General features: G+C 37.1%; 1 protein-coding gene across 2 annotated transcripts in view; it reads left to right on the forward strand.

The window, feature by feature from the left end:
* Adgrb3 (adhesion G protein-coupled receptor B3) overlaps window positions 1–16,811 on the forward strand; it is a 729,546-nt gene that overhangs the window by 398,055 nt on the left and 314,680 nt on the right. For both annotated transcript variants that reach the window (XM_041655382.1, XM_041655381.1), the window contains exon 16: window positions 5,989–6,032. In XM_041655382.1, coding sequence (XP_041511316.1) covers window positions 5,989–6,032 — 44 coding nt within the window. The remainder of the gene's footprint in view (window positions 1–5,988; window positions 6,033–16,811) is intronic.

The following is a 16,811-nucleotide window of genomic DNA, read 5'->3' on the forward strand; positions in this document are numbered from 1 at the left end:
CTTTACCAGTATGAGATCGCTTTCCCTTGACACCCTTGTTGAATTCAACAAAACCCTAGAACTTCTACCCTTTAAATGATATTTTAAATCTTTATATGGTCAGTTTTTATGATTCTTTCTTCCTTGCCCATGGCATTATGAAGTCTAAGATAAGCAATTATGAAACTTCCTCTTTCACAAATTGGTGTGTTATCATGGAAATGAAAGGAGGGCCCAATGCTCATTGTAAGGTCCGGTCATCCTCAGTGGCCTACAGCCCTGCTGGTTGTCTGACTAGCTACCTTCCAATACTGATTTTTATCTTTTCATATTTTTTAAGTGACAAATAATGTTGCCATATATTTATGGGTTACAAAGTGATGAATTAATACATGTATACTAAATAAAATCATTGTCATGCTAATTATCATATCTATCACTACCCCAAAGTTTCACTCAGACAGGAAAGATAAGCTTCAATGATGTATTACCCACTTGTTGCCACAGGGTACAACTTTTATGTCATTTGCACAGTGTGGGCTTTCTTTCTGATCTTTTACACACGTTCTACATGCAACTTTGTGATCACATAAATATGCCTTATTGGCATCTAAAACCTAAACCCCGATTTTACCTTTTACTAAAAGCCAAATACAGTGAGTCACAGGTTACCTGCAGACACTCCAGAATGCCTTGTGCACCTGAGCCAGTGTCCCCAGACAGGTCCAGCCAGCCTTGGTGCTTGGCTTGGTGGGGAGAAAATACGGTTTCTCCAACTGTTCTTTCTGCCAACAGATTACTTTTTCTCACCAACTAATTTTGTAGGCTTTTTGTAAGACTTCCCTGACCCTTTTCCCTGCCCTCATCTTCATCCCCAAGAGTTAGATGTATTTAAAATATTCCATTAGGGGGGAAAGAATCCAATTATGAGTACCAGTGTAGAACCACTTCACATATAAGAGGATGTCAAGTCCTCTGTACACAGAAAAGGGAAAGAGAAAATCGCCCAAATGGAACACATTGACCATGCTGACCATATGCCCCGCTGTTAAATAAATACATGCTTTGGTTGGTGTTGAGACAGAAGAGAAAGCTAAAAGAAAACAGGGAAGCCTCTTTAAGGTAGAGCGTAGAGTATCTGTAGTAGTTGTGAGGGCAGCTGGGGTTGACACACAGCTCTGTCCTGCTACCTCCACGGGTTGAAGTGTCACCTAAATCTCTGGGGACTTTCCTATGGGTAAATTAGAATCAGTGTCACAGACAGAAAAGATTTTCTCTTCCAGTGTAAGGGAGAGCTGAGGCTCAATAAAAATAGAAAGGTGTTTAGGGAAGGAATAAAGCGCACCCGAGAGCACGGGTGTGGGCACTCAAAAGAGTTGCTGTATATTAAAAACATTTTAAAGACTTAATTTTCTGGTGTGTGTGTGTAATGTGTGTGTGTGTGTGTATGTGTATAATGTGTGTGTGTATGTCTGTGTGGTGTGTATGTGTATAATGTGTGTGTGTATGTCTGTGTGGTGTGTATGTATATAATGTGTGTGTGTGTATGTATGTCTGTGTGGTGTGTATGTGTATAATGTATGTGTGTAATGTGTGAGTGTGTGTTTAGTGTGTGTATGTCTGTGTGTCTGTAATGTGGACAAGTGCCCACAGCAGCCGGAAGCAAGCTTTGGGTGTCCTGTAACAGTTTTGAGCTTCCTGATATGGGTGCTGGGAGCCAAACTCCTGTCCTAGGAGAGCCTTAAATTCTCTAAAAGCTGAACCATCTCCCCAGCCCTCTAAAGACATTCTTGACATAGATTTTAGTCGTGGAGGTTAGGAGACAGGCTCTCGGGGGAAGAACAAGACCCTTGTGTGAGTATGGGAGAATAGCGATCCAAATGTCCTCGTGTTGAGCCTATATAAGATTTTGGGAAACTGTTGGATTTCACTGTGTAATGGTTACCTAAACGACCCTCCATTTTTACACCACGAGTCACAGGGGTTACAGAAGGATTTTAGAATCTGTCTTTTTGTAAAAGAGGCTTCTGGTGAGGTTTTTAGTATATCTCAGTTTTACAGCTGAGAAAGGGGGAAAGGCCTTAAGCAAGTGTTAATTGTTCTGGAGTTTTCCACTCTCAGGGTCCCAGAGGCTTCAACCAGACTCCAACATGAGAAATTCCTTCCCGTTTCCAACGCTCCTATACTTTGGCCATTTTTCTGTCTTGTCTTGTAATTAGGAAATTTGAGCCATGTGCTCTTTTAAAATATGTAAAAGTGTGTAACCAAGAATTTTTAAATTGACTTGAATTGTACCATTTTGTTTGGAATCTATGGAGGCAGATTATTTGTTTGTTTTGATAAAAAATTGACAACAACAGTGCGTATTTTCTAAACTTTTTCAAATGTATGCAGTTTCAGTGCATTCAAATGTCAATTACATAGACAGCTTGGTAAATTAGTCTTTAGCCCATCTGTCCCATGTACCTGACAACTTTTGTTAGTTAATGAATTTAAAGCCAGCTTGTGTGGCTTCCTTCCCAGATTGCTTACAGTCTGCTAGTTCTTGCCATTACATTTTCTTCCTGCTTTCTGTAAGACTGGACTTTCTATTATTGATTTCCATAAGTTCCTCAAAACAGATCTTGTAGCACGGTCGATGTAACAGAAGTATCTGAAAATTATAGCCAATATTTTATAAGTTTTTTCTTGGAAGAGCCACTCAGCCTGTTTTGGATTCCTTCGTTGTTTTAAAGAGTTCATTTGTTGCTGCTCTTTCTTTCATACTTGCCCTTCTATTCCTTATGTAACTGAGTCCATCTAAGTATGATGATAACCATACCTGCTGTTCTGTGTACTTCCAAAGCTTCAAAAGTTCCGTTATTGATCATGGTGCCTAAGTCTACATACGCAGCGGTAACTACACTGCATGATCCATCCAGAGAAGCATTGGCCTGTTTTGTGCTGTCGGCTGGGATGGTACATTTCACACAAGTATTAATTCTCATTGGCTGATATTAATATTATTTTCATAAGGAGAGGAAGTGAGAGAAGCATGAAATAGAATCTAAGAGGTACAAGGATGGTAAAACTAGAGAATAAAACTGAGTATAGACCAAGTTGTGTAGTAAGACCACAAGATACATTCTTTCTTTACAACTTTATCTAAAGCATTGGGGCACTAAAAGCTAAAGGGGTAGCCGAGGCTTGATGATTAGGTTGCATTTGCTCTCTGATATTGTTTTCTCTTTTTTAACCTTCAATCAATATAAATAATTGAAAAATACCAAGCACTGAGGCTAGCAAGGTGGCTCAGCAGTTAAAAATACTGGTTGCTCTCCCAAAGGACCCAGGTTCTAGTACCAGAACCCAAATAGTGGCTCACAGTTGTTGGTAACAACTCCAGTTTCAGAGAATTCATTCTTGTCTTTGGCTTTTGCAGGCCTCAGACACATGCATGGTACACAAATATACATCCAGACACACCACTCATGTATACAACTTTAAAGAAATCAAGTATATAAGTATCCTGTGTCTAAAGAAAAGTTTGACTTAACTCATAGATTTCTAGAAGCAGTCAGGCAGTAGTGACACATGTCTTTAATCCCAGCACTTAGGAAACAGAAGCAGGTGGATCTCTGTGAATTAAAGGCCAGTCTGGTCTACAAGAACTAGTTCCAGGACAGGCTCCAAAGCTACAGAGAAACCCTGTCTCAAAAAAAGCAGAAAGAAGGAAAGAAAGAAAGAAAGAAAGAAAGAAAGAAAGAAGTTAAGGAAGGAAGGAAGGAAGGAAGATTTCTAGAAAGCAGATTCCTTACCTACACTTGTATTTAATATTCATGAAATGTGCACTTCCAAGTCCTCTTCTTCATTGTGATAAATCAAGGATAATGAGCTGCTGTGAATAAAATATTAGATAAATACAACAAAGCTATATAATATTTTAGCTATTTAATATTTATCAGAAAATAACAATAATCATGAATCCAAGAACAACCAGATAAGATCTGATAAAGACAGGAAAAAAATGTATGTGGGACACCATCGTATCCCCATCTCATGACTATGCAGATATACTTTTCGCTTAAAAGCCGGGTGAGGATCTATGCATTCCATAAAACCTCTTGCTATTAGCACAGACTATTAGTGTCATTCTTAGGAATCTCTGACTTGTGATATTTATATCTCTTTGCTTGTTATAGAAACATTCCATTTGTATGTTTCTTATTTACCTTCTATAGGGCTATGGCCATTCTTTTCCATAAAAGGGAGAATATTAATGATATAATAGATTCTGAAAACATAGTATTTGGATATGATTATTTGATGATAAGACACCTTGAATATGTTCTTTTGGTGGTAAAATTGTGTTATAAATATTAGAGTTATTCATATGTAGCTATTAAAATGTGTAATAAATAAGTGAGGTTAAGTTGATTTCATAAACTTTAATGGGACTGATTTTTATTTCTTTTTTTTTTCTGTTTTTTCGAGACAAGGTTTCTCTGTAGTTTTGGAGCCTGTCCTGGGACTAGCTCTTGTAGACCAGGCTGGTCTCGAACTCACAGAGATCCGCCTGCCTCTGCCTCCCAAGTGCTGGGATTAAAGGCGTGCGCCACCACCTCCCGGCAGCTGATTTTTATTTCTAATAAAATTCCAAAGTTGATCCAGTGAATATCTTTTGTCCCACCATGACTCCTTTCTAGACATTAAGGACATTCCTTTCAGCCCTGTAATTAGAGACTTGGGGTTCTAAAGACTGAATTATCCTTGCTTGTTTCCTAAGGAGCGTGTTTACATGAAAAAAAAGGAACAGAGCAGTCCATATTAGCTCTGTGCCTCTTAAACTGGGTTGGCCCGGTCACTGATTTCATCAATGACTTGGTAGGATGGGGATACAGTCATGTGTGCATCTTAACCCTATGATGATTCAAATCTTAGAAACGACAGTGAGTGTATAGGATACCCACGTCAGAATTTAAAGGTTCCCAATAGACTCTGTGTAAGAGGCAATGTGAGTAATAGCACTCCAGTTCAGGAAGACATTACCAGCTAGCTGATATAATCTTTAGTTTATATTATTATAAATATGTTTTCTAAATTGGAGAGGAAATAGCACCACTTTGCTCTGCACAGACTGGATGCAAGTGGATGATTTACCTAAGTGGACCTTTAAGATATGTCTCAGGAAGTATGTATCATGGAGAATAAGAGAAAATGAAGCCACAGGATATCTTTAATGGAATAGTAAAAACTCTTAGGGAGCATGATAGAATTTTTAGATATATAAATATTTTACATAAAGAATTGAGTTAGATATAAGGGGGTGAAAAGCCAATTATGAACAAACAGAAAGAAATCATTTGTCAATATCAGGACTCTTCAAAACAAATTACTTGGACTAACTGGGTGTAGAAAAACTATCATACAGGCCATGGTGGATATTTAATACAGCATTACTGAGATGCATAAAATCTAGCACCTCCTTTTCTTAGAGTTTCATTACATATGACCTCACTGAAATATGACCGGTTAATTAAAGTTCCATTGTTACTGGGCTCTGGAAATAGACATTTAGCAATTCTCTTGTTCTCTAGGAAAAGCCAATGAGATGACCTGGTAATGGGATGTGTACATGTGTAGTGTAGGGTGGGCCTTTTACTCTAGCATAACGTTGTAAATGCCTTGGTCTTCATAAATAATGTAATTGAGCAATTACAATCAGAGAAGTGAATGGGACATAGAAATCACCATAAAATGACCGTACAATATATGAAGCATTCAGGTTTTTTTTCAACATACTAAAAACCATTTATATTTGGAATAAAGATAATCGTTTTGATAAAATTTCACAAAACAAAATTTCCACATCTATGGGAAAGAAAATGTGAATTTCTTACAGGATGAAACGAAAACCCTTTAACGTATCTTTGACTACAAGATTATAAAGCCAACATTCAATGTGTATTTCAATAATTCAACAATTTTTATATGTTTACTCATGGTATATTTTGTTCTCTTTATTTTTAGGGCACTTTGAATCCCTATTGTGTGTTATGGGATGACTCAAAATCGTAAGTGACTGATGTTTTGTGATCTTACATAGGGATAAATACTCAAAGTACATTAAGTTTTCTTAGCTATCGGCTAGTGAATGGGACTATAACCCAGTGGGATGCAGGTTTTGCTCTGAAGATACCCTCCCTCGTCAGTCTCAGAGCAGCGTGATGGAAGTTTTTGTGATGATCATCAGTTACTTGTGCAGATAGGACTGTAGAATTTGTAAGCAAACGCTATGGGGATTTTTTTTACAGCTCTGAAATTTTAGAATTATTAAAACTCAAATGTTGTTTCGATACTGTGCCTTAGTAATTTATGTTATCATCATAGGAGAAAACAGCAATCTCTATGACTATTTAGCAAAAACATGCAAGACAAGGAGTCTGTTATCAGAATAATAAGAAAATTTTATGGATATTATGAAGAGTACTGTTATTAAATAGGGTGATTTTTAAAAAAAATTTATTCATATCTTTTATGGGTTCACGCAGACAAAAGAAAGTAATGGTACTAAATACACATGAGTGGTTCTTCCTTGTTTTCCTTTTGTTACCCTATAATTAATTGCAGCGTCTGGATAAGGTCGTCATCATTGCAATGATAACTCTGGCGTTTTGATGCGGAAAGACGAAAAAGACATAGTTAATTCTTAGACTCCTGTGTGTTCCAAACATTTTTTTTGCTTTGTTTTGTTTTGTTGAATGGAGGCCCAATAGATGCTAAATGAATCCGACAGATAATGTTGCCAGGTGTGTGTACTTGAACATTTTCTCAGTGTCGTTCACTCTAAATGTGATCTATCTCTAAGATTTTTATGATGTTACAGTCTATCACTTCAGAGTCTAAGGGGAAATGTTAGAATTTCAAGGATTATAATTATGTTCAGCTCTAGAATGCTTCATGAAATTTTTTAAATTAGTTTTTTTTTCATGAGGCCAAAGAAGTTAGTGATATTAATTATTTGTGGCATAATTTCTGATATCTTAGGGGTTGTCTTCTTGGAGCCCTAGTGCCTTAAGGAGAAACCAAACTCGTGCTGGTGATGCTTGAGTGCTCAGACACCTGCCTTTGGTGCTTTCATTTGGAAAACCGTCTTGAGAAATCTATGTTAGTAAGATTTTTCCCAAGCTTTGTTCTTTGAGAAATTGCTAGAGAAAATGTTGGTTGTGTACTCTAAGGAGCAACTTAGGATGCCAATTTGTGGCCAAGTGAAGGGTCAAAGGTTATAGCAGTCTAAATGTGTTCTACAAAAGAAAGATACAAGGAATTTTAATTTCCTTTTTGTTGCTATTTGTGCATGTCTGTGAGTAATACACAGTTTGATTTGATTCTTCTCCCCCCCTCGTCAACCTCCTCTCCTCTCCCTCCTCCTTCCCCTCCTCCTCCTTCTCCTCCTCCTCCTCCTCCTCCTCCTTCTCCTCCTTCTCCTCTTTTTCCTCCCACTTCTTTTCCTGGGTAGACTATACTTCTATATTGATGCCAAAAATGTAATAATTAAAGAAAAGTAAAACTCATTAGGATTGCTAATGTAGCACTCCAATATGACAAAAGCATCCCTGGGTGGATACCTTTTGTGAGATTTCTTTCAGAAAGCAGGTGTTAGTTTTAATTTATCAGGCTGTTGGTGTCTGAGGTCAGTGTTAACCTTAGAAAATCGATCACACTCAATTTTCTCAGCATCTGCTTGTGAGTTGACTCGTACCCATCTCCAAGAACATCAGTCGCTTGTCAAAATTAAGCTTGTGCATGGTACTTGAGGGGATGGTCGAAGAGGGTGGGGTATGTTTCCTTGCATCGTAAAACAAGTCATCTCAGGAGATCACTATAGCTTCCCTGAAGAATTTGTGAAAGAATCAAAAAGTTTCCCAGTGTGACAGAATTTTTACTGGAGTGTTTTCCTGGTAAAATCCTTTACTAGGTGAGTTTTCAACAGTGAAGAGCAAGGTATTCCTGCTCCTTCTGTTTACATCTATTCAGTTTTAATTGTACTTCTTGTTAGATTACAATGATCTTAGTGATTCGGTGATTAAATCTGAAGATAAATTTTCTAAGGAAAGTTAAGAGTGAATAGATAGTGATATGTTTTATATATGGGAGAGGGATGGCATAAAAAATTCATTATTTGTTTGTATGTGTCTTTGAGACACGATACCACTGTGTAGCCCTGGGTGCCCTGGAACTGGTTGTGTAGGTCAGGCTGTTCTGAAACTCACTGATATTCTCCTGCCTCTGTCTCCCAAGTGCAGGGATTGTTTGACCATGCCCGGCTTAATGATGATTTTATGATTATGTTAGTGAAGTTGAAATTATAAAATGTGTTTTAAATTTGGTTTATCAGATCTCCATCTTTTAAAATTTTTAAATTATTTTTAATTAAAAAACCAGTTCATAATTGTATGTCACTTGTGCAACTTTAAAACAAGCTGTTAGGGCCTGGAGAGATGGCTCAGCATTTAAGAGAACTGACTCTTCTTCCAAAGAACCCGGGTTCAATTCCTAGTATTCACATGGCAGCTCACAACTTTCTGTAGCCCCAGTTCCAAGGGGGTCTAACACCAATGCACATTAAAAGTAAAATTAAATAAATTTAAAAAATAAAGCTGCTAAGCTAAAAAGTCTCATTGACCTCACTTTGGGTCTCCATATCTACCCATTACCAAGGCAACCCCTGTTGTATATAATTTCTGATATCTATTAATTCATTAGTGTGAGTAAATGATATCTTTATGTAAGTGTTGTGCGATATAAAAACTATCTTTATATAAGTGTTACATTGTATCTAATACTTGAGAGCTCCAATTTTAAATTCAACTCTCTTGGAAGTGTTTATATATTGTTATTTCACTCAATCTCTCACACAGGCTACATAGTATAAACATCTCATAACATGCAATATTTTCTGTAGAAAGCCTTTTTCATTTTGGGCCACCAACCAGCTTCCAAACCATGACACGGAGATTATTATTAGTTATGAATAGTCTAACTTATCTCATTTTAATCTGTTCCTCTTTATCTATGATTTATATCAGGGCTTTTTACCTTTCTTTCTGTATGTCATACTTTCCTTCTTCTCCTATCTGTCTGGCTGATGACTGCCTGGTTTCTTGGGTGTGTCCCTCTCTTTCTTCTGCATTCTACTTTCTCTCTTCTTTCAAGCCTAGATTTCTCCTCCTACTTATTCTTTCTCTGCCCACCAGCCCAGCCAATTTCTGTACTACCTAGCTATTAGATGTTGAGCTTTTTATTTGACCAAACAGATGCCCTAGATAGGCAAGGTGAAACAAATGCAATACATTTTTACATAATTAAACAAATGCAATATAAACAAATGTTACACGCCTTTACATGCTAACAAAGGAAGTATAAACAAATGTAACACACCTTCACATAGGTAAAGTAATACTCCACAGCATAAACAAATGTAATACATCTTACATAGTTAAAAATTCCATAATTCTCCATTTGTTCCTCATTCCTATGGATGCAGGACTGTAGCCTCAGCTCTTTAGGAAGCTGGAGCAAGAGGATCACATGTTTTTTTTTATTTTTTATTTTTTTTCCTTTTTATTTATTTATTTATTATTTATTTATTTATTTATTAAGGATTTCTGCCTCCTTCCCACCACTGCCTCCCCATTTCCCTCCCCCTCCCCCGATCAAGTCCCCCTCCCTTGTCAGCCCAAAGAGGAATCAGGGTTCCCTGCCCTGTGGGGAGTCCAAGGACCACCCACCTCCATCCAGGTCTAGGAAGGTGAGCATCCAAACTGCCTAGGCTCCCACAAAGACATTGCCATTGTTCTTGAGTTCTCAGTAGTCCTCATTGTCCGCTACATTCAGCGAGTCCGGTTTTATCCCAGGCTTTTTCAGACCCAGGCCAGCTGGCCTTGGTGAGTTCCCAATAGAACATCCCCATTGTCTCAGTGTGTGGGTGCACCCCTCGCGGTCCTGAGTTCCTTGTTCGTGCTCTCTCTTCTTCTGCTCCTGATTTAGACCTTGAGATTTCAGTCTGTTGCTCCAATGTGGGTCTCTGTCTCTGTCTCCTTTCATCGCCTGATGAAGGTTAATATTCAGGAGGATGCCTAGATGTTTTTCTTTGTATTCACCTTCTTATTTAGCTTCTCTAGGATCACAAATTATAGGCTCAATGTCCTTTATTTATGGCTAGAAACCAAATATGAGTGAGTACATCCCATGTTCCTCTTTTTGGTTCTGGCTTACCTCACTCAGGATAGTGTTTTCTATTTCCGTCCATTTGAGGATCACAAGTTTAAGATGCTCCACCTCAGCAGCAGCATGAGCTGCCACTTGCGTTAATTGATCTTAGTCATTCTGACAGGTGTACGATGGAATCGCAAAGTAGTGTCGATTTCCATTTCCCTGATAGCTAAGGATGTTTATGTCTTTCTTAGCCATCTGAGATTCCTCTCCTGAGACTTCTCTGTTTAGATCTGTACCTATTTTAATTGAATTGTTTTGTTTTTTAATATGTAGTTTCTTGAGTCCTTTATATATCTTGGATATTAGACCTCTACCAGATGTGGAGTTGATGAAAAAATTGTTTCCCATTCCATAGGCTGCTATTTTTCCTTACTGAAGTTGTCCTGTGCCTTATAGAAGCCTTTTAGTTTCATGGGGTCCCATTTGTTGTTTATCTTAGTGCCTATGCTATAGATATTATTTTCAAAATATCTATTCTTGTGCCAGTGAGTTTAAGGCTATTCCCCACTTTCTCTTCTGTCCGATTCAGTGTATATGGGTTTATGTTGAGGTCTTTGATCCAAGTGGGCATGAGTTTTATGCAGGGTGATAAATATAGATATATTTGTATTCTTCTACATGTAGACATCAAGTTTGATCAGCACAATTTATTTAAGTTGCTTTCTTTATCCCAGTGTGTATTTCTGGCTTCTTTATCAAAACTCAGGTGTCCATAGTGTGTGGTTTTATGTCTATGTCTTCAGTTCCCTTGATCAATATACCTGATTTGTGACAATATCATACAGTTTTTTTTTATTACTATAGGTCTGTAGTACAACTTTAAATCATGAATGGTGATAGTGCCAGGAGTTCTTTTATTGCTCAGGATTGTTTTAGCTATCATGGGTTTATGATATGTTTAGCTTTACATTTTTCATTATGATGCTGAGAATTGTTCTTTAAAGGTCTGTAGAGAATTGTTTTGGGATTTTGAGAAGAATTGCAGTGAATCTATTGATTGGTTTTGGTTGGATGGTCATTTTTACTGTTAATCGTATAATCCATGAGCATAAGAGATCTTTCCATCTTCTAATATCATCTTCAATTTTGTTCTTTGAATACTTAAAGGTTTTTAAATACATGAATTTATTTATTTATTTTACGTCCCAGTCACAGTTCCTGCACCTTCCTTTACTTCCAGTCCTTTCCCGTGATGCCATCACTGTTCCCAATGTCATCAATTCATTCCTCCATTTCTGTTTATGAAACGACGGGTCTTCCATGAATATCAACAAACATAGCATATCAAGTTGTAGTAAGACCAAGTATCTCCCCATGTATTAAGGCTGAACAAGGCACCTAGTACGAGGAATAGCGTCCCAAGGTCAGTAAATCAGAGACAGTCCCTGCACCCACTGTTAGGAGTCCCATAGAAAGCCACGTTACACAACTGTAACACACAAGCAGAGTGTAGAAAGCCACGTTACACAACTGTAACACACAAGCAGAGTGCTGAGGTCAATCCCATACAAGCTCTGTGGTTGTTGGTTCAATTGCTGTGAGCCCCTATGAGCTCAGGTTACTTGAATCTGTGAGTTTTCTGGTATCCTTGACTCCTCTGGCTCCTACAATCCATTCCCCCCTCCCCCTTCTCTGCAGGAATCCCCAAACCCCACCTGTTGTTCTATTTTTGGCACAGTGGCTGTGCCTTACCTACTGCTCTTTCAGCCAGCAATTGCAACTCCACAATTATGGGTCAGGTTCTCTATCAGTGGTCTAACACATACATGGATATTAGCCTGGCAGGAATTCTGTCCCCGCAGGCACTGGTTGTTTCACTGATGCTAAAGATAGTTTTAACCAAATCTATATTATTCTATTTATGAATAAAACTTGAGATTCAAAGGCTGGAGAGAAAACCTGCTAGTTCAGTGAGGCTGTATAGCAACCTGTTACCCTCTATACTTGCTGGTATCTCTGAAAGACCCAAGCTTCTGCTTAGCCAAACCAGAAAAACCTGTATCACTTCAACCCCTACCCTACTACTTCCTGTGTCTTTCTGTCTCTCCTGCATGCCCTCTGACATTCTATGATTACTTTCTGTCAACTAACTGATAACAAAGCCTCCTGAACCATGGTTCAGACAGATGATTTTTTTAGTGGGTTCTTTCAGTATTTTTGAAATACTCAAAGATTAATAAGTGAAATTGGTCGTTAATTTTTATTTTGGTTAAGTCCTTATGTGGTTTGGGCATCAGGGTAACGGAGGCTTCACAAAATGATTGGGCAATATTTTTTTTGTTTCTATCTTGTGGAATAATTTGAGGAATATTGGTATTAACACTTCTTTGAAAGTCTGTTAGAATTCTGAGTTAAAACTGCCTGACCCTGGGCAGTTTTTGTATCTTTGTTTGTTTGGTTTGCTCATTCTGTTTGTTTGGTTTGGGTTTTTTATTTGTTTGCTTCTTTTTGTTTTTGTTTTTCGTTGAGAGACTTTTAATGAGTGCTTCTATTTCACTGGGGGTTACAGGTCTATTTAAATTGTTTACTTGATCTTTATTTGACTTTGGTAATGGGTATCTATCAACAAATTTGCCCATGTCTTAGATTTTCAAATTTGGTGGCATTCAGATTCTTTTTAAAGTATGACCTTGTGATTGTCAGGATTTCCTTGGTGTCTGTCATTATATCCCCCTTTGGTTTATGATTTTATTAATTTGGATATTTTCTCTCCATCTTTTAGTTAGTTTTGATAAGAATTTGTCTGTCTAGATTTTGTCAAAGAACTTTTTGTTTCTTTGATTCTTTATATGGTTCTCTTTGTTTCAATTTAATTGATTTCAGCCCTCAATTTGATATTTTCTTACCATCTACTTCTCTTGGGTGTGCTTACTTCTTTTTGTTTTAGAACTTTTAGGTGTACTGCTAAGTTGTTAGTTTTATTGAGATCCCTCCTTCTTTTTTTTAATGTAGGTACTTAGTGCTATGAACTTTCCTTTTAGCACTGCCTTCACAATTTCCCATAAGTTTGCGTATATTGTGTATTCATTTTTGAATCTATGATGTCTTTAATTTCTTTCTTTATTCCTATCTTGGCCCAGTAATCATTCAATAGACAGTTGTTCCGTTTCCATTAGTTTGCAAGCTTTCTTTGTTTCTGTTGTTGATATCCAGTTTTATTCTTATTTTTTAATTTATTTATTTTCATATTTTGTATATTGATGTTTTGCCATTAGTGTTGGGTACCCTAGAACTATAATTATAGACAGTTGTAAGCTGCCATGTGGATGCTGGGAATTGAACTTGGGTCCTCAGAAAGAGCAGTCAGTGCTCTTAACCAATGAACCATATCTTCCACCCCTCCCTCCATATCCAGTTTTAATCCATGGTCTGACAGGGTGTAGGGGTTTTTTCAATTTTCTTGTCTCTGTTTAGATTTGTTTTGTGTCTAAGTATGTGATCAGTTTTGGAGAAAGTTCCATGAGGTGCTGAGAAGGTATATTCTTTCGTGCTTGAGTGGAATATTCTGTAAATAAATGTTAGGTTCTTTTGGTTTGTAATTTTAGTTAACTTTGGTATTTCCCTGTTTAGTTCTTTTCTGGATGACCTGTCCATTAATGAGAGCAGAGTGTTGAAATCTCCCACTATCAGTGTGTGAGGGTCAATGTGTGAATGTGTGATTTAAGCTGTAGTAGTGTTTCTTTTTAGATGTGTGTGCTCTTTTGTTTGGAGGATAGTTATTAAGAATTGAAATGTCATATTGGTGGATTTTTTTTTCGTTGATAATATGTAGTATCCTTTCCCATCTCTTTTAATTAATTTTGGTTTGAAATCTATTTTGCTAGATATTAAAATGGCTACACCAGCTTCCATATTAGTTTCATTTTCTTGGAATATCGTTTGCCTACCTCTTTACCCTGAGATAATGGCTAGTTTTGATCTTGAAGTATGTTTCTTGTATGAAGCCAAAGGATGTTTTTGTATCCATTCTTTTAATGTGTCTTACTATTAGGGAATTGAGGTAACTGAATTTGAGAGATATCAATGAACAATGACTTTTGGTTCCTGTTATTTTGTTGTTGCTTCTTCTTGTTGTTGTTGATAGTGGATGTGTGTATGTGTGTCTGTGTATATGTGTCTTCGTTTCCCTTCCTTTTGTTTTGCTAGTGTGAGATTATTTTCTGTGTTTTCATGTGTGCAGTTAACCTCCCAGGGTTGGAGTTTTCCTTCTAGCAACTTCTGTAGGGCTATATTTGTGGGTAGATATTGTTTAAATTTGACTTTATCATGGAATAGCTTATCTTCTCCATTTATGCTGGGTATCTGTGGTCACTTACAGTCACAGCACATCTGTCCAAGACCTTCTGACTTTTAGAGTCTCTATTAAGCAATCAGGTATAATTCTAATAGATCTGCCTTTATATATTACTTTGGGTTTTTTTCTTTTGCAGCTTTTTATATTCTTTTTCTGTTCTGTATGTTTAATGTTTTGATTATTATGTGATACAGAAACTTTCTTTTCTAATCCAATCTCTATGGTGATTTGTAAGATTCTTGTACCTTTATAAGCACCTACTTCTTTAGGTTAGTAAAAATTTTTCCTATGATTTTGGTGAAATATATTCTGGGCCTTTGAGTAGGGAATATTCTCCTACTTCTGTTCCTGTTATGACCCTTCATACTGTTCAAAATTTCCTGAATGTTTTGTGCCAGTAATTTTTTAGATTTTAATTTTTATTTTATTTGGCCAGCGTATCCTTTTTTTCTATTGTAGTTCATCATTTGAAATTTTCTCCCTTCTATTATAGTTTATTGGTGACGCTTTCCTCTGTAGTTCCTGTAAGCATTCCTATTTTTTTTTCCTTAGGATTCCTTTAGTTTGTGATTTCTTTATTGCCTCTATTTCCATTTTCAGGGCTTTGAATGGTTTTACCTGTTTTCTTCAACTGTTTGTTTTTTCTTGGCTGTCTTTTAGGGGCTTATTCATTTCCTCCAATTATTTGTTTGCGTTTCCTTGCTTTCCTCTAGGAATCTATTCATTCCCTCAGTAAGGACCTCTATCATCTGAATACAGTTGGTTTTAACTTCTTTTTCCTGTTCTTTTACTATGATGAACATTCACGACTTGGTGTTGTAGGATCGCTGGCCTCTGGTATTGACATATTGCTCTGGCTGCTAATGATTTTGTTCCTATGCCTATGCCTCGGCATCGGGGTTTAGGATGATTATAGGTCTAGGTGCTGATTTCTGAGTTCATGTCGGTTGGTTGGGAGTTTTGTTCCTTAGTTTTTCTTTCCTCCCTGAATTTTCAGAGAATGTGTTGACTGAGTATTGCTTGTTTTACAAGCCTGCTCAGTAATGTGTTCATGGGGGATGCTTGCTGGTATTGGAGGCTGGGGGAAAGAGAGGCCAGGAGGAGGTGGTGTAGGGATCCACCAGAGGCATGGATGGGTGGAGGAAGCTGCCCCAGGTATTCTGCTGCAGTACTATAGATGACCCTGAGAACTGGGCTTGGGGTTATAGAAAGAGTAAGGGATGTCTGTGGACAGCCTACCTGGTCTTCTGGAAAGGCATGCCATTTTTTCCTACTTTTACAGTTAGTGAATTCATCACTTTTTGTCTTTCTTTAACACTGTAAGAAACAAGATTTATATTTTTTATACATTACAACTTTAATTCCTGCTGTACATGCATGTGACATTATACATCCAAAACATACTCATCATTTAGTTTTGTGCAAAGATGAAAGCTTTCTATGTCCTGTATATATTCTCTAATTAAGAAGTAATCTGATTCTGCTTTGATTTAACTGTCCAGAAATGTTTCTAACAGTTACTAGAAAGCAGAACAGATCACGCATCAGCCATTATATCTTGTTTCAATCTGATTTCTAAGATAACCTAGCAAATGGGTGATACCAAGTAGAGGCTCTTTAGTGTACTCAAACTAAACACTTGTAGTTTGGCAATTTGAAGCATATTTTGTTATTTCCTTGCCTCACTAACTATTCAAGAAGGTAGATGCTTCTTTTAAAATGCTTAAATGGGGTCTGGAGTGATGTCTTAGCAATTATGGGCACTTGTTCTTATAGAGGACCTGGATTCAGTTCTCAGCACCCATGTGGGGGCTCATGCTGGCCTACAATTCCAGTCCAGAAGATCTCGATGAAGACAGATATGATCATCAGAGCAAGTTCTAGGCCAGACCCTGTCTCCAAAAAGGAGGCAGGCCATACAAAATATTAATTTTTTTCAAGTTATAATGTTGAAGTTTCACTGGAAGAATAAACTAAACTAAAAGGAAAATATATTTTGTTTTTCTACCATACTATTCTTTTCTGATGGTGTGAAACAACAAAGATACACATTTTCTCATAATATCATGGTGCAAAATTTCTTTGCTTCTTTTTTGGTTTTCCTTGGAAAAGTTTTTTTTTTTTATTCTTAGAATGCTAACAAAAGATGTTTTAAATTACAACATAGATTTCTTTATACTATTACCCCTTAATGGCTAACTTCCCGAATAAATTTTCTTAAATTTGCTACTGTATAAATGAATCCCTTTTAACCTAACCCCTTTTAAAGTTTATTAAAGTG

The sequence above is a fragment of the Microtus oregoni genome, unplaced genomic scaffold (genome assembly GCF_018167655.1).
Source record: "Microtus oregoni isolate MIOR12 unplaced genomic scaffold, Mior012 000007F_ref0000211, whole genome shotgun sequence".
NCBI lineage: Eukaryota > Metazoa > Chordata > Mammalia > Rodentia > Cricetidae > Microtus > Microtus oregoni.